The 17,871-nt window shown below is 48.4% G+C and overlaps 1 protein-coding gene across 2 annotated transcripts; it reads left to right on the forward strand.

Annotated features, from left to right (window-relative positions):
• Positions 1–19: 19 nt before the first annotated feature.
• On the forward strand, positions 20–16,886 carry ZNF518B (zinc finger protein 518B). 2 transcript variants are annotated; one of them, XM_070399337.1, is made up of 3 exons: positions 35–105; positions 2,565–2,890; positions 10,277–16,886. In XM_070399337.1, exon 3 carries the CDS (start codon positions 10,487–10,489, stop codon positions 13,709–13,711), a length of 3,225 nt encoding a protein of 1,074 aa, XP_070255438.1. In that variant the 5' UTR covers positions 35–105; positions 2,565–2,890; positions 10,277–10,486; the 3' UTR covers positions 13,712–16,886. The 2 variants fall into 2 exon arrangements, with proteins under 2 accessions (XP_070255445.1, XP_070255438.1); XM_070399344.1 differs by lacking the exon at positions 2,565–2,890 and having other exon boundaries at positions 20–105.
• The last annotated feature ends 985 nt before the right edge of the window (positions 16,887–17,871 follow it).

A 17,871-nucleotide genomic window follows, 5' to 3' on the forward strand; every position in this document is an offset into this window, starting at 1 on the left:
CCCCGAGTAGGGACCTACTGCGACCGACCCGGTGTGGGGCGGCGGCGCGGTGGCGGCTCGGCCTGGGCCGGGGTCCAGGGGCCCCTCCCTGCACCGGACTGGCTGGTGAGTGGCTGGGCAGGAGGGCCCAGGCTCCGGGTTCGAATGCGCGGGGCGGGTGGGGTCTGGGCGAGGAGGGGGGTCGCGGGGGCCGCGAGTCGGGGCGGACGGCTGGTGCGGGCCGGGTCCTGCGCGCCCACCCCGGTCTCCCGGCTTCCCGGCCAGGTGGCCCCGCGCAGGCGGGCGCAGGCGGGGTGCGGGCAGGGGCGGGGGGCGCGGGGACGGTGCAGAGCCGGGACGGGGTGGGGTGGGGGTAGGGAGCCGGACGGGAGGTGCGGGGAGCGCTCAGACCCACGGCCCCGGTGGCGTGGAGTGCTGTGGGCGCCCCCTGCCTGGCCGCCCGCCTTTGTGCCACCGAGACCCGCAGGGTCACCCCAGAGGCGCCGGGCCGCCCCTCAGTGGCCGCGGGTCCGGGCTGCGGGCGCTGGCGGCGGAGCCTCGGGTGCCTCCAAGGCCGCCCCCTGTGTTTTAAATGATGCATCTCCCGGGAGCGTTCTACCGGTCGGTGGAGCAGGAAGTGTCGTCAGGAGGCCATTTTTAAAGCCTCCTTCGGCCTCGGAGGTAAGGGCTGACGTGTTTAGAGTCTCAGAGTCAGAGGCACCCTCCCATCCCTCGAGGGGGCCCGGCCGTCTGTCCCCAGAGACCACGGTGTAGTCGGTTGTACTGCGCTGCCCTCCAGCTCCCGCGCTGTTAGCTGTGGACTCGCCTCGAATAATGTACCATCGGTGTGAGCGTGCCAACAATAAACTTGAAAACCAGACTGGCATTGTCTTTTCTTGGGTGTCTTAGGGCGTGTCCAGGGACGGGCTTCTTTTTTGAGGACCTGGGCATCTTTTGCTGGGGAGGGGGGAGGGGGAAGAGGGGATCCCACCACCCACCACCCACCCCCATTCCAGCCTGCCCGTTTATCTTAGGGTTGTTGGGCAGTTTCAGGCCAGGAAAACAAGGCAGGATGCAAAAGAACGAACATTTCTTAATGGGAAGGGGAAAGCCACAGGAGAGAATGAAAAACACTTGAGTTCCTCATGTATGTTGGGTATTTAAAATACCCCCGACTTTACAAAATAACGTAGCAACCCACCTTTATAAAACGAAATGCGAAACGCTGAGCATTATTTAAATAAGTCTAAACGGCCGAAAACATTTATCCAAAACATTAATCCGGCCCGCCCATTTATCTAGCCCGCCGGGTGTTTTTGCTGCCGCTGCCTGTCCTGCATAGCAGCCTACTGTCCCGGGCCCGCAGTGCGCATGTGTGGAATGTCTGAGGGACAGTGAACTGGCCCCCTGTTTAAAAAGTTTGAGGACCTCTGGGCTAAACTGTGATGTGTTCGAATCCTTAAATAATGTCCCCGAAGTTTAGAATGAGAATCACCTAGAATAAGACAGAGCTTGCTCTCCAGGTGTTGGAAGGACTTGCGTACAGAGGAGCAGAGACACTAAGAGTGCATATCTTGTCAGTGAGTCACACATGCACAGGTCAGCCCAGCCTGGTGCTGTGTGCACACCGCAGACAATACTGGCCAAGGGTTCTGAAGCCCAGCAAACGGTTATTTAGAAACCAGCACCTTATAGGCTCTTTAAGCACTGGAATGCAAGTAGAATGTTGGGCTTTTTAAATTGCATGAGATCGATGTTTTCTGGGATACATTTTTTTAATTACTTTTTATCGGGGTTCTAAACGTAGCCTTGAAAAGTAACACATGTTTGTGTGTGTGTCTAGTTTTGTTGTGCTGATGGCATTCACTGCAAGTGCATTTTGAAAACAGACAAAGGAGGAGGGCATGATTCTGTTTGTTAGGCCTCCCTGGTGCGTTATGCCAGACTAATGTCGGTTTTAAAAACCCAGGAATAGCCATTAAAAAACAAAAACATGTCTACTTGCTTTTAAGTAAGGGGATCTGGGCCAGTTTCTGTGCAAGAGGAAGAAAAAGAACATTTTTATTCTTGTCGCCATAAAGGCTGGCATTTCTTTCATTCATTCATTCATTCATCCAGCCTGTATTAAGTATAATGGCCAAGCCCTGTGCTGTTGACTATGACGAACAAGGTCCTTCCTTGCCAGTGAGGTTCCAGTCTCAATTATTCTCTGGCTGCCTAGCATAGAAGGCCTTTTCTTTGTTCACAAACTCAGCCAAAGGCCATTTCCAGGATCCATCCTTGGAGCTGAACGTGGCTAGAGATCATCTAAACCAGACACTCATCACGGGATGAGGGGTGGGGAGGCATCCGCATCACCTGGGAAGAATTTTAAACCACAGGCTCCAGCCCACCCCAGGCAGAGGGTCATCGGAGTCCGGGGAGGCCTTGTTTTCCATTTTAAGGTCCCTTTGTGACTTTGCCCGACATCCCTGCTTGAGAAGCACTTTGGGGGCTCATCCCCTTTTTTCTGGAAGAAAAATATCTGGAGAAACCAAGGCTGCACAGGCCTGGACTTCAACCCAAGTGTCTGGCTTCTGTTGCAGGGCTGTTCGTGCAGGGCTCGCCGCCCTCGGGTTCTGAGTGTAGACGCCTGTGCCAGGGCCTGGAGCACAGACTGGATGGGCCTGGGTGCCTGAGAAGACCAGCAAGAGCCCCTGCGACCTGCCCTGCTTTGGGCTCACATCCACAGCTTGCCGGCTCCAGGCCAGAAGTCGGAACAGTGCCCAGCACAGCAGATGCTGTGACCTCGGTGCCCAGCTCACACAGCGGGTAGCAGAAAGCACAGGATTTCCATTAGACACCAGCTGACCAAGTCCTTGACCTTAAAAAAGCCACAGCTTCTCCAGGCCGGTTCTCTTCCAGGAAGCAGGTAATTGAAGGTGTGCTTTGAGGAGGTAATGTATGAATCTGCTCCTGCAGGCACCCTTCTGCCTGACTTGGGCCAAGGTGCTCTGAGATTGACAAATGCCGCCGGCCACTGAGCATCCGGATCTGATCACGGGGGTAGCATTTACTTCTCTCCACCTCCGGTTAAAGACTGCAGCCCCTGGCAGGTGTGGGGGTCAAGCAGTCCCGGTGCAAGCTCAGTGGGCTCACTGTGCCGGGAACGTTGAAGTTTTCGAGAGTCTGTTAAGTGGTGACTGTCATTACATACTTCACAGAGAGCCTCAGTGAGATATTTCCAACGTCACGTGGCTAAGCAAGGTAGGACTGGAGTCCACTTGCCTAATCACCTCATTTCAGCCTAAGGCACAGGCCTTGTCCTGCCTCCAGGCACCCGCAGGTGGGTCCGGCATCTAACAGGCTGCACAGGATGTTGGTATCCTTGCCGCTCCTGCACGCTCCCCTGCACCTGTCCTGCCAGGTGCTTGTTCTCAGCCTGGGCTGCCCCTCAGAACCACACCTGGGGCCCAGGCAGCGTGAGTTTGGAGCCTCCCAGGTAATTTGACACACAGTAGGGTGACCGACCATCCCAGGGATCTCTTTAAAAAATAAGTTTAACCTCCTGGACCCATTATGAAACGTGGGTACCCTGATGCAGGCAAGGTTAAGAATCACTGATTTGGGGGGAGGTATTTCTACTATGTTTGATTATACTTTTTATTAAACTCTTAATCCATTTCCTTTATGAAATTTGATCTTTCCTGAAGGCAAGAAAAAAATATATATATATATATGGAAATACAAAAATATATTACCTTAGAGACCTGAAGTCACTAGCTGTTTAATAACAGAATTTTGTAATATCCCTTGTAAAGACTGCCTTGTTTTTTATTTTGTAGTTTTTAATGCCAACAAGAGCATACTTGCTTCTTAACATTTGTTTCCACATATAGATCTCTAAGTTTCAGACTTGAAGAACTCTAGCATTAGTCATAGCCTTTCTTCTGAAAGGTTTCTTTCCTCTTAAACTGTTTTTCTTTTTAAACTATAAAAGAACTCTGTTTCCTGAAGTAGTCTCAACTTATGTGCTCAGCGGTGTCAGGTCCAACCCAAAGTAACTCCTGAATAGGCCGGGGGTGTGGAGGGTTGGGGGGTGGGGATCTTCACCTCCAGCTATGGAACTGCCTCCAAGACCCTTCTCTCTTCAGGCCCCTTTGTTAAGGGGAGTTTCTGCTTCTTTGCAGATCACTGGACTCTTCTGTGTCCCAAGGAGTCTTACAAAAATGTTGATTTATTTTTTGACAAAACATGTACTGACTGCCCCGTATAAGGTTACCTGCTGTTTGCATATATACCTTTTCCTCACATCAGCCATGTAAATTAGGCATTATTTATGCCCATCTTACAAATGAGAAAATTCAGGCTCAGAGAGGCTAACAAGTCTGGCATCACCCAGCTATTGAGTCAGAAGCCTAGGTTTTGGACCTTGTTCTTGCCATCCAAGGTCCTCGCTGTTCCTGCTGTTAGTTACACTCTCACCTGGATGGCGGAGGCATCTGAGCGGGCTCTCTTGTCCGGCCTCCAGCCTCTTGCCCGATTCTGAGCCCCAAGCGAACCGCATGGTTTCAGATGGAAAGCTAGGGTCCCCAGTGGGTACATTTGTCAGCAGCATTTGGAAATATTTTTTGTCATCAGAATGGCCACCCATTTGTAGTTCAGTCATTTCTAAGTGTAAGGAAGTTTGGCAAAATGTCTGATAACCCAATTGCTGTATTTCCTTCTTTAGATCCATTTACCATTCAATTCAATTCTGATTCTTTGTAATGGTCTGAAAAAGGTTTTACTGAGTGAGGCCAGTTTCTTCCTGAATGCCATCCTCCTGGGGAAATACTACGTTTACACACCTGATGTTGGATCCCTAATGTTGGACTCTCTCCACGCCCCTCCCCTTCCCCAATCAGGTATTACCTGTCTACATGCTTCTGGATACTGTCGGGTAGGACAGCGGTCGCCAACCGGTGGTCCGCAGACCACTGGTGGTCCGTGAGGTCCGCAAGGTTGGCAACCGCTGGGGTAGGATGTTTTACAGACAGACCAGCCTTTGCAAAGGCTCAGCACACAAAAGGAACAGGTGCAGTTTTTGAGCACCTCTGCCACCAGGCTGAGTGCTTTGCCTACATTATCTAGTTTGTTTCTCTTAATTACCCTTTAAGTTTGATGCCTTCAAAGCCTGTTTCCTTGCCTGGTGGTGCATAGAGAGAAGTCACTTGCCTAAGGACCCAGCAAAGAGACAGATTCGGGGTTGGGCCTGCAGACCTTCAACTCCATTCCCGTTGCTTTTCATGGGCACACAGCTGCTGCCCCGCCCCTGGGACAGGGAGGCAGGAGCCACAGTGAAAGGCTTTCTGGAAAGAGTTTCCCAAATTTGCTTCTCCATCCAAAAAGGATTCAGTAGGCCAACTAATACTGATTCTGGTGGGCATCTCTCACGAGCAGAAATCTCTGTGATGATACAATTGACGCAATTGGTCAGTGGCTTTTCTTACTTTTCATGTGAACATCTCGCATGGAAACCCATTCGTTTGCCACAGGGACTTTGCACAGTTCACTGGGCTTGAAGAAGACAACGCAGTTTGATAACTGACTTCTATATAAGCCTATGTTGTAGCTAGAGCGCCTTCTCTGCAGTAAATCTAAGCACCTGTCCACCTCTTTGCAGGTCAGGCTGGAGGGATGGTTTTGCCCAGAGGTAAATTCTCCTTTAGGCTGTACAACCAAGCAAATGTCATTAAAATTATAAAGTGAGATTCAATATGTATTCTGGAGGGAACAATTGCCAAGCAGCTAAGAAGCCTGTTAGTTAGCCCCTTTGACTAGTTTTGTGGTAGGCATAAATTCATAAAAACTGGAAAATAATATTTTTTTAAATATATTTTATTGATTTTTTACAGAGAGGAAGGGAGAGAGATAGAGAGTTAGAAACATCGATGAGAGAAACATCGATCAGCCGCCTCCTGCTGGGGATGTGCCGGCAACCCAGGTACATGCCCTTGACCAGAATCGAACCCGGGACCTTTCAGTCCGCAGGCCGACGCTCTATCCACTGAGCCAAACCGGTTTCGGCTGGAAAATAATATTTTAAGCAATGTGATACGTAACTTATCTAAGCACTTGTAGTCACATGATCACAGTTCCTTCTCACGCGGTCCTGCGGTGGAGGTACTATCACTCTGACGGGGAAGCGACAGTTCGCCCAGGTCACCTTGGAAGCGACCGGGCTGGAAGTCGAAGCCTGTACTCTGATTCCAGAACCTGTAGCTTCAAGAACTTCCTCTAATTGTGTTAAACATTCGATGTTTCCAGTATTGAGGAGCCAAATGCTTCCTTTTTAATAAGAGGTTTTACGTACAGTGCTTTCTGGTTTTCACAGCCCCCAGGGTCACTGAAGCGTTCTTACAAAGCCAGTGTTGTTTTTCCATGTGTCCCCACGATAAATCTCCAAGAAACCAGGACAAGGACGCTCACAGTCAAAAGGAAGACCCACCAGCAGCAAGTGCTGCACGTGGGCCTTTCCAGGAAAGGAGGGACAGTGGGCAGCAGTGCATTGGTGGCACTGTGTGTGGCAGGGTCTGGCTGACACACAGCTGATGCTACTTTAAAACGCTGGCTCTGTGCTGTTCAGAGCAACTTACTAGTAATGTAAAGGCCATCTTACTTATTGTGTCAAAAGTTAGTAACACTGCCCTGGCCGGTTTGGCTCAGTGGATAGAGCATCGGCCCCCGGACTGAAGGGTCCCAGGTTCTATTCCAGTCAAGGGCATATACCTCGGTTGCAGGTTCCCTGATCCTGGCCGGGGTGTGTGCAGGAGGCAACCAGTCAATGTGTCTCTCTCACATCGATGTTTCTCTCTGTCTCTCCCTCTTCCTTCCACTCTCTCTAAAATTCAATGGAAAAATATCCTCAGGTGAGAACTAACAACAACAAAAAGTTAATACTAAGTAGTTTCCGTGTTTTGAGAGCCTCCCTAAATTCTCTAAAAGAAGGTTTGTGGTGAGCTTGGAAGGCAGGGGAACACCGACAGTGAGGGTGACAGTCCTTTATTGGGTGCCTTCTCAGTGTCAGGCACACGCGCACACACACAGCCCTTTAGCTACTGGATTTAGTGTAATCCTGGCCTGGCTGGGCAGTGAGCTGCCAGGAGGACCCAGCCTAGTGTCCTTGCACGTGAACCCGATAGAGCAGGTTGGTGGAGGGGACGGGGAGAAGGAGCCCATTGCTCAGGTGCGCCTGCTGCTGTCCACGAGGAAGTACCATGGTCAAAGCCGTCCTGGTTCTCCCACTTGGTCCATTCATCTCTGACTTGGGGCATTACAGCTGAGGTCCTTTTCCCCCTTGACTAGCCACACAAGTTGCAAAGGCTCAGAGGATGTCTGCTTGTTTTAAGGAAGCCTGACATCTTTCTCACCTGGACTAAGGGAAATGCCAGTAGAAACGTTGCATGGTTTTGAGAATGCTTTAGCCACAGCCTTATGCTTCGTATTAGCACTTGTTCCTGTCGATTTTTCACTTAAAATCACTGTTGGGACGGTTTTGCATAGTCATCTCCAAGCGTTCCTCAGGCTCTATGGTGGTCTGGCTCATTCCCTGGGACCTTCCTCTGTCAGGACCTGCTCCATGCCTTGCTAATGTATGTGATCTCACCGGCCAGTATGTTGGGGTGGCCGGTCTTTAGTGTTAGGAGGCATGACACCCCTGCATTTTAAAAGGACCTGGAAAGAAAAGGGCAAAACTGCGTCTGTGGCTTTTGAAGACTCTTGGAGGCTGGGAAACTGAAAAGGTGCAAACTGAATCCTGGTTTGGATGATGCTTCAAACAGAGGCAGCCCGTTACATGATTTCTTTGCAAATTTCTTAGCGTGTCAGGGGTTCAGCTGGAAGAGTTGGGGAGCAAGCTGTGCCAGCCAGGCCTGTTCGTTTCCTCTCTGCTGTTCTCCCCGTCCCTTCCCTCTCTGGAAATAGTAGGATCCTGAGGCTGGTAGATGAGAGACGGGCAGATATTTGAACAGGGCTGGGAACTAAGGACTGGATGAGAGGAGATGTGCGGGGTCACAGCCAGTCTATGAAGGGGACTGAGTTGTTGGCAGCTCCAGAGTCAGGATATAGGACAGTTACCAGGAGGCTGCTTTCAGTCTGGTTTAAGGGTCAGTGCTTGACAATGAGAACTGCACGATGATGAAATTAGCCGCCTGGAGAGGAAAGGAGTTTCTCTCATGGCACCATCAGAGCATCAAGCGCATGGTCAGCTGGTGAAGATGTTTTAAAGCTTGGTATCAAGCGCTGATGTCCTTATGACGCTTTTCTAAACTGCTTGTACCGGGCAGGTTCTAGGCTACATCTGAACGTGCTGGAGTTATTTCTCTTGACCCTGCAGAGCTTTTCAGACCTTGTACGGCTCCTGGCCTGTCAGTGTCCCAGGAGGAGGCTGCCAACCCTCCGCAGCGCTGCCCATCACAGAGTAGGCACTGCGTGCCCTGAGTGCTGCCCATACTGAGAGAGGCGCCCCACACAGAGAGAGGCCCCCCCACACTGAGAGGCCCCCCACACAGAGAGGCACCCCACACAGAGAGAGGCCCCCCACACAGAGAGAGGCCCCCCCACACAGAGAGAGGCCCCCCCACACTGAGAGAGGCACCAGACTTCAACTGTGCTCCCACGGAGACCTGTCCTTAATTCCAGTTGTGGATGAAAAAATTGAAACCCAAAGGTTTAAGTGTTTTTTGTTTTGTTTTTTAAAGAAAGGCTTTTAACCAACCCCAAAACAGACTGGTTTTTGCTTAGTCCTAATTATGAATTCTGGGAGGGGGGTTGGGGGGGTGTAATTAAACATTATCAACTGTTTTTATATAAAAGTGGTCACTGTGTTACATGTACTGTGGCACTTGCTGTAGAAAATTTCTGCCTGCACAGCCGCAGCCTGATCCCCCTTCGTGTCCTAGCTGGTCCCTCCACCCCTATCCCTTCACCCTCAGCAGCTGGAGGCTGGAGCTGAAATTGCTGTACAGACCATGTCCCATCCCCACTCCGGTCTCTCCCTGGTTCTTTCCCACGCGAAGGAGAGGCCACATCCTATGAGGCTGTGCTGTAGACCCTGCCTTGGCTAGTCTCCCACTCCCCTGCTCGTCTACAGTTTTTCCTTTGCTTCCCCTCCTGGTTCGTTCCTCTCCTTGCTCAGCCCCTTCCTGTCCCTCGTGTGCTCCAGGCCCGCTTCCCACAGATGGTTGCTTCTCTGCTTGAGATGCCTTCTCCCAAACAGCCATATGTTACTCCCTGGCTGCCCTGGGGTCTATGCTCGGAAGTCAGCTTATTGGGGGGGGGGCTTTGCTAACTCTCTTCACCTCCACCCCAGCCCTAAACTTCATCACACAGTTACTCCCTATCCCTCTGCCTGCCTTTATGGCATTTTGTTCCCAATTACTGACAAATAAATACATAACCTGCTCTCCCCTCCCCACCCCAGTCCTCAGGAGGTAGGGACTCATTTGCTTTTGCTCACTGCCCTGCAGCACTTAGGATAGTGCCTGGCACTGTTCACGATAGAGGCTCAGGAAGATGTGGAAGGAACAAATATCTGTCTACCTAATACTGTCAGTATTGACTTAGCACTTGTGAAAGCAAATGGGGTGTGCGTGAGAGCCTTGGGTCTATGCGGGTCGTTAGCTGTAATGTAGAAACCAACTGGGCCCGATCCAAAGCCCCGGGGCACTGCTTGAAGACTCGCATGTCTAAGAGCTGAATGGCAGCGCACTGTGCCAGCTGTTAGTGAGGCCAATGAGATTATACCTGTGATGTGGCTAGGATGCCCTCAGCGACATTGAGAAATGACTGTCACTGACGAAAGGCTCTTCTGAATGACTTCTGTGCTCTCCTTACTCCTTGTTTATATTCAGTTGGTCTAACGCAGTGGTTCTCAACCTTCCTAATGCCTCGACCCTTACTAAAGTTCATGTTGTGGTGACCCCCAACCATAAAATTATTTTCGTTGCTACTTCATAACTGTAATTTTGTTACTGTTATGAATCGTAATGTAAATATCTGATATGCTATATCTGGTTTCCAATGGTCGCGACCCACAGGTTGAGAACCACTGGAAGGGATGAGTGTTAGAGGCTGATTTGAAAATATTTTCAGTTTACATTCCTTATTGGCCAGCTCGGTTGTATTATGTGTTACCATCAATGTGTCTAAGATGCTGTGTTGAGATTGAGCATGAATTCCCAAAGTCATTGAGATATACGGTAAGTTTGGAAATAGCTCAGCTAACTCTTAAGTTCGTGTGTTCATCATGGTCTGTGATTTCTCTTTTCCCCTTTAGTGTTGCCTGGAATAGCAGAGAATTGGAAACAGTCATATCTGAGGACCATGCATCTATGTTGTGGTATTTAAAAAAGATAACTCAGTATGCTCCCCAGAAGGAACCACGTGTCTGCCAATCAGAGTTTGTTGAATGCTGCCTGCAAAGGACTCAGTCATGTGAAGTCTGCCTGGATCCCCGTGGACTGTGTTTGGAAATGCAGCTAAGAAGATGAAAGACATTGGACAGCAGTTACTCAGTTCACAAGTACTTGATGGACACAACTCTTTGACCATGTCGCCTAGACAACCTCATGCTAATAGAGCCACTCGGCCAGACAGACAAGAAGCTCAGACGGCTTTGTATCAAGGCTCAGAGGCCGAGGCCGCCGTGATGACCACAGCCACGTGTGTGAAGTGCAAGACTGTTCACCAGATCCCTCTTCAGGATTTGAAAAAGGGGCCGGGGCAGAGCCACAAGGAAGACAGATACGTGTGCTTCCAGTGCAGCCTTGGAGTGGCTTCTCCCCACTTCCCTTTCGGGAACAGTGATCCCAGCGCTACTCACGTAGGAAATAAAGCCGACACCATCACAAGTTCTGGCAATAACAAATTTAAGGTAAGGAACTTTAAACCAGGCAAATACTATTGTGATAAATGTCGATTTTCCACGAAGGACCCTCTGCAGTACAGGAAGCACACGCTTCAGCACGAAGAGATCAAGTTCATTTGTTCTCACTGCAGCCACATTTCCTACACGAAGGGGGAGTTTCAGAGGCACTTGGTGAAGCACACAGGCATCTTCCCTTACCGATGTGAGTACTGTGACTATGGTGCTATTAGGAACGATTATATTGTCAAGCACAGGAAGAGAGTTCACGAGAGAGCTGGTGGAAAACGACAGCCCAAAGCCGTGGCCAAGCCGGAGCCGAAAAGGACCAGCGCATCAAAACAAAACGCAGAGCTTTTCAAAACCTCTGATCCAGGCACCACACTGCAAAGCAAGTTACCAGATCAACTCTCAAGGTTCTCCCTCCAGACAAACAAAGACAGAGCGCGCAGCATCACACTGGTACCCGAGTCGAAGGAGCATCAAAAAGACGTGGTGTGTATTCCAAACAAAGGGACCCTGTTGGAGCCAAATGAAGTCGGTGTGTTGGAGAACAAAAGCGTGGAGGTGGAAGTGTTATCCCCAGCCACAGAGCCCGTTCAGCCCGGAATGCCGTTGACTGTGGTGGCGCCAGCAGAGCTCGTGGTCCCTGCCAACTGTTTGGCACAGTTGATAGATGTGAAGGTTGTCAATGGAACACAGCAGCTTGTTCTGAAACTGTTTCCTTTGGAAGAAAATAATTGTCTAGAAGCTGGTGGGGGTGATGGAGGTCATTCTGAACGTAGGATTAAAGAGAAGGGTTCAGATGAACAAGGAAAAATGCTCCCTGCAGAACAAACCAAGTCATTGACAACTGAAGGGGGTGCTGGAGAACCTTTAGGCCTTGATTGCCTTCAATCAGTTCAGAAACAAGTTAAAAATGTGAAATGGGTACAGTCTTACGATGTGTTCATGTCAAATTCTAGTGTGTACCCCTGTAGAGAATCCCTCCTCAAGTCGGCTAGAGTTGAGGATTTGCAGAAAAAAAGTCATATGTATCCACATAGAACTGCTCTTCCTCCCGTTGCCTTAAAAGGTCACTCCCCGTCATCTATAGTGAAAAACAGTGTTTTATGTGGCCTTGGCACTGCCCCAAATCCTTTTCCATATAAAGCTGCTGCTTCTTTTACTGAAGATGGGAGGCATTTGCACAGGGATCCCCAGAAGTTTCTTCCTCTGGCTGCATCACCTGCAGCCATTTCCTTCTCTGGAGAAAAGGGCTTTTTGCCTATAAGTAAAAATGACTTGGAATCTAGAAGTGAGATCAGTATTCCTATGAGAATGGTTGCATCTACTAGGAAGCTAAAAGACAACCAGAGAGAGGAATATAAGGCAGTTTCAAATACAGGCCAGATTTCCTCTCATCGTGAAAGTGAATATTTACACATAAACATAACAGAAGACAGAATCAGATCTCAGCAGCCTGGGGATAAACCTTTGGAGTTAAAGAATTCTGAAAGGACTAATAACTCTTTCAATGGCCCAGTCATTTCATCAGTATTTTCTCTGAGCTCCGGATCTGAAGACGTCCCTGAGGGCGTTAAGTGGAATAGCTCAACATCCAAAATAAAGTCAATTGAACTCCTGCGCAGAAAGATCGCTCAGTTAATTGAATCCTGTGGCAAGCCTTCATCTCTGGCTGCCAATAATGCACATCGTCGCTCTGTAGGGCAGGCATCAAAGGTAACTTCAAAATCCACCCCTGAAGGTATTCAAGAAATTAATGTGTCATTTACTGGCTCTGGCTATTCCACTCACACTCTCTCAAAACCTCAGGATGATAGTTGCATTAGTAGACAGCTTACCCGTCAGCAGGTATATCCACAGTTTGTAGAAGGCAGCAATGGGAAAACCGAAAGCCAAGTAAGCAGGAATGCTCATGTTGCTACTCCAGTGTTGATCCCCAAAGGAGCAGTGTTGAGAGTTCTTAATTCCTCAGAGGATGCCCACATTATAGAGGCTACATGTGAAGCACCTGTCAGCATCCCTTACAGTGAGACACAGTTAATAAAACCCATTCCATTCTGCCCCGTGAAACAGGCAGATTCAGACTTACAGTCTTCAACAAGTGAAAGTGGGCCAATAGACATGTCCCAGAACCTCGACACATCTCTTCGGCCTAAACCAAGAAAAGAGAGTGCTGTTGGTAGCACCATCCCGAAAAAAACTGGCCCTCTGCATGGTCAGCAAGCAAGCAGTGAATTGAGCAAGCAAGGGAAAGTGCCCTACAGAAATCTTCCTATAAATAAAAATAAAACCAAGCAAGTAAATTCATCCAAGAAGAAAAGCAAAATTCAGGCTGACCCCGGCCTCTGTCTCAAGGATCCTTCAATTTTTCAGGTTACAAGACAGCTTCGACTGATAGCAGTTAAACCGGACCAGTTGATTAAATGCCCCCGTCGGAATCAGCCCGTCATTGTGTTAAACCATCCTGATGTTGACTCACCGGAAGTGACCAATGTGATGAAGGTAATAAACAAGTACAAAGGCAATGTCCTCAAAGTCGTCTTATCGGAGAGGACCAGGTGTCAATTAGGCATCAGACGGCATCATGTGCGGCTGACCTACCAGAACGTGGAGGAAGCCAATCAAATAAAAAGGCAAATGATGTTGAAAATGAAACTTAAAAAAGTCCATAAAAACAACTACCAGGTGGTGGATTCCTTGCCTGATGATTCACAGTGTACGTTTAAGTGCTGGTTTTGCGGACGGCTGTACGAAGACCAGGAAGAGTGGATGAGTCACGGTCAGCGGCATTTGATAGAAGCAACCAGGGATTGGGATGTTCTTTCTTCCAAAGGCAAATAAGTGAAAAATTGGTGTTTGAAGCAATTTTTTTTTTTTTTTTTAGTTTATTCTGGTTAGGGTTGGGTTTGTTTTTCCCCATTCCTGACTCAGTAGGAGAAATAGAGATTGTAGGAACAGAAGGACCGTTAATTGTTCAGATCCCTTGTAGGAATGTTGAGAACCAGGCATCTGGTGTTCCCTAATATGTGACTGGAACTTGGAAGGTATTTGAAGCCCCTGAAAGAGTACGCACACATTTATGTACATGCATTTTTTTGGAGAAGTGAAACTTTCAACAAATTTTCAGTGGGATCTGAGACCTTTCTGTTTAGCACCCCGGTTTCTGTGTGGATACAAACCTCTTGTCATCCAGTGAGAGGGTGAGTTTAGAGTGTCTTACACATGCTACTGATCAATTAAACCCATGTGGTTTTCTTTTTCTTTGCATTAACTTGTCTCCTGAATATTTGGTACATAATGGAAATTATATTTTCTACTGTTATCTTAAATTTGGTTACAGAAAAGTGGCCATTCTTTTCAATCCCTCACCCCTTCTATAATCCTCGTAAGTGTTCTTTACAGCACAGAGAACTGTGCTTCTTGGGACTGTCTGAAAGAATGATTGTAAAGTTTTGCCTGAATTTGCTACTTCCACAGCGTGTGTTAGGGGAGAAAGAAAACATTTTCAAGCTTTTGCATTCTTTCTTAAACATCTCAATTTATGACAATTGGTGAGGGAATGTGCCTTTTTGCAAAATAAAAAAGAAATGGTCACAAAGGGAAAATATCTCAAATTAAGTCTTTTGTTTGTCCTTACCCCTCTCATAAACAAAGTAACCAGTTAAAAATGTGAATATGCAGGTCTCTTAGACATAGATCAAACCTGGGAAGATAATGCAAGGTCAGATTGTGGAGGCAGCTGTGACTTTAAGGTGACTGAGTTTTCGTTTGGGAACTAACTCTCCATCCATCACTCAGGGCTCACAGACACTGCCCTCCACCCCAGGTCGCAGCCTACTCTCCTTTGCCACTTATTCCACGGGGGGGTCTGTTCAGACAACTCCCCACTCACTTCCTGTCCCTTTCCTTTTGTGCCTTTGAGGCCCCTTAAAGTCGTCCCTCATGAAAATACTAAAAAAGGGCAGGAATCAATAAAACGCAAACATCCCACCATCTTTGCTAAGATTATAGGAACACTATGCCGGGTCTTCATTGACGGTAACAATGTGCATCTAATTGACCTTTGCCACAGCCATGCTTTCTCCATTACTCGCTTTGCTAGGAAGCAACTCCCGAGAGCATTCCTGCTCCCCTCTCCATCATCAGGTGTCAGGACCGGTGCTGAGCTGTACAGCACCTTCATGTGCATCAGAAAACAGCCCGCCCTCTGCCGCTGGGGCAATACTCGGTTGGCAAATGGAGCTTGGACTGCATCTTAGTCCTTCCTTGCCCACTCAGCTGGGCCCCAGCCATCCTGCAGAAGGCGAATGGCTCAGACACACGACAACCCTGCCCTTGAGTGCTCCTCGCTGTAGGCATTCAGGCCTGTGCTGGGGTAGGGAATGCCACTGGGGTTGTCACAGCTGAGGAATACACGAGATAGAGTCCTGTTGCATTGGATAGTCAGAGATTGATATTTCTTTTTTCCCCACAGGGGAAAGTCTTAGATTACCCTCTGATTGGGGGAGGGGGGCAGGAGGGTTGTTGCAGTTCTGTGTCGTTTCTCATTACAGTAGTTAACATGTCTTATGTGTAATTTAGGACATGATCACTGAGTTGATTAATTGATTAATTTTTGTTGAAATTTGGAGTTTTTTATGTGTATACAAGTATATGTACACATACCAGTATTTTTTACCATATGAAAACTGTAATACCTAATTTTCTGATTTCCTATTTTATAATGAAATTAGGTGGTTTGGAAAATATAAAATGTTTTATATTCTAGAAATAACTTATTTTGGAAGTACCTTTTTATAATCGTCTGATTTCACTTTGAGCAAATGAAAGCACAGTCGAGAGTGGGTCGGATTTGTATGAACAAACGGAGTGGCCACCCCGGCGATCATTTCATCACAGACCTCAGTCCCGCACATTTCCCTTTGGGGCGTTCTGAGCAGTGGAGCGCGCGACTGCTTCGCTGCATACAGGAGGCCATTGCGCAGGTCTACCCGGGTGTAGGTCTGTGCCCCTCCAACATGAAAGAAGCCTCCGGAGGCATTCAGAGAAGAGAAGGCTGTGGTTTTCTTTTTCCTCCTATACCTCACTACATAGTTGCATCTTTCCTGAAAGCATAGACTGGCCTTTCAGGAGAGAAAACCATGAATCGGGTCAGTGTTAAGTGTCAACATGAAGTATTTACACTTTGCAGCATCAACCCTTTTGCAAGTATTACCTAAAGCAGCTTACGTCCTTGTACAGAGCTCACTTTCATGAGGGGGGGGGCGGGGAGGCGGGTCAGAATTACAGTACTTGTTAAGGAATTAAGAAGGCTCCGGGGAGTCGTAAAAAGTGAGGAAGCAAAGACTGGCTGTCTTCCTTATGTGAAGAGCGTTAGGAAATAGCTTGTTAGCATGTAGGTGAGTGTCGTGAAATGGGCTGTAGCGTCATTTCTAACAAGATTGGAGAAGGTAGCAGAACTGTGTTGAGTATTTGTGTGCTCTTTCTTGCCATGATTTTGAAGGACCTCCTCTCACTAAACTTTACTAATAATACTTACTAATGACATCATTTTACGCTTATTTTTAACAGATTTTCTTTTGGGGGGCAGAAATGAGATGATCTTATATTTATGATATGACAAAGAGTGAAAGTTGTTTTTTAATGACTTAATAGATTATATTTTACTCAAGTTGTTTTCCTCAGCCCCAAACAATTTTGTGAGCCCCTGTTATGGGCCAAGTGCTGTTGAATTAAATGGGACACAATGTGTTAACCCTCGAGAGCCCCTGCCTCCTGCTCTGGGACCTCCTGTAGAAGCCATCCCAGGAAATGACGGTGTGATGCTGCCCTACCTTTTGAAGATGGTGTGAACCTGTCAGTGTCAACTGAGAAAAAATAAAACCTTGCATAACCCGTTTCAAGCACCCCTAGAGGTCCTGTGTTAACAGTGTGTGCTGCTGCGCTTTGGAAACACATTTATATAGAGATTCAGGAGTTGGAGTAAATTTTGTTAAATAAAGCAACTGTCAGCGTTTCTCTGCCCTTTCATTTCAAATGTTCAGCAGCATGGCTCTTTCTTGCACAGCCTACCTGTGCGCGGTACGTTTCCGACCCACATACAGTCCAGTCAGTGTCACTGTACACATCGCAAGGGCCTTGCTTCCCCTGGGGTCTGTTCTGAATTCCATGCTCTGCTGGTTAACTATGCACCCTGAGAGGAGGCCAGGTGACACTTTTTTTATTAAATATATTTTTATTGATTTCAGAGAGGGAGAGATAGAAACATCAATAATGAGAATCATTGATTGGCTGCCTCCTGCATGCCCTCTACTGGGGATCGAGCCTGCAACCCAGGCATGTACCCTTGACTGAAATCGAACCCGGGACCCTTCAGTCGGCAGGCTGATGCTCTACCCACTGAGCCAAACCAGCTAGGGCCCAGGTACATTTTTGTTTTGCTCTGGCTGAAACCCGCAAGGTGCTGGTGTGGGCGGCAGTGTCAATCTTGGCACCATGGTCAGTGGCCTCATGGGAGAATGTACGGGGCACTTAACTTGCATAGCTCTCCACGGGGAGGAGTCCTGGGTGGGAGTGCTCAAGCCATTGAGAAGCCTCGGGACCACACTTACATGGGGAGAAGGGGCATGAGGCTATTTGGAGAGGGCTTCATTCCCTCCTCTCATTCCCAGCATCCAAGGAGGTCAAAAGGGAAAAAGAGACTTGAACTTGAGATGACCCTGAGGAGAACAAAGAGAAGCTGGGAGTTGCTTCAGGGCAGCAGTTTGGCTGATTGTTACCCCAATTGCAGTGCCGATGTTGTCCTCTAACCCTACAGAAGGAGGCTCCTAAGTTGTCTCCCCCTGGTTATTTAGGGGGCAGGAGAGATCAACAGGCAGTGAAGGCTTGAAGGAGGTTGTAAAAGCCTGGACCACCAGGACGGCTGCCATGGAACAGAAGAAGGGACTTGGGCAGAAACTGACTTCAAGGCTGTAAAGTTAGGAAGTGGCAGTCACTCATCC

Source organism: Myotis yumanensis, unplaced genomic scaffold (assembly GCF_028538775.1).
Source record: "Myotis yumanensis isolate MYYU_CA2020_CCGP unplaced genomic scaffold, mMyoYum1.0.hap1 SCAF_1, whole genome shotgun sequence".
Taxonomy (NCBI): domain Eukaryota; kingdom Metazoa; phylum Chordata; class Mammalia; order Chiroptera; family Vespertilionidae; genus Myotis; species Myotis yumanensis.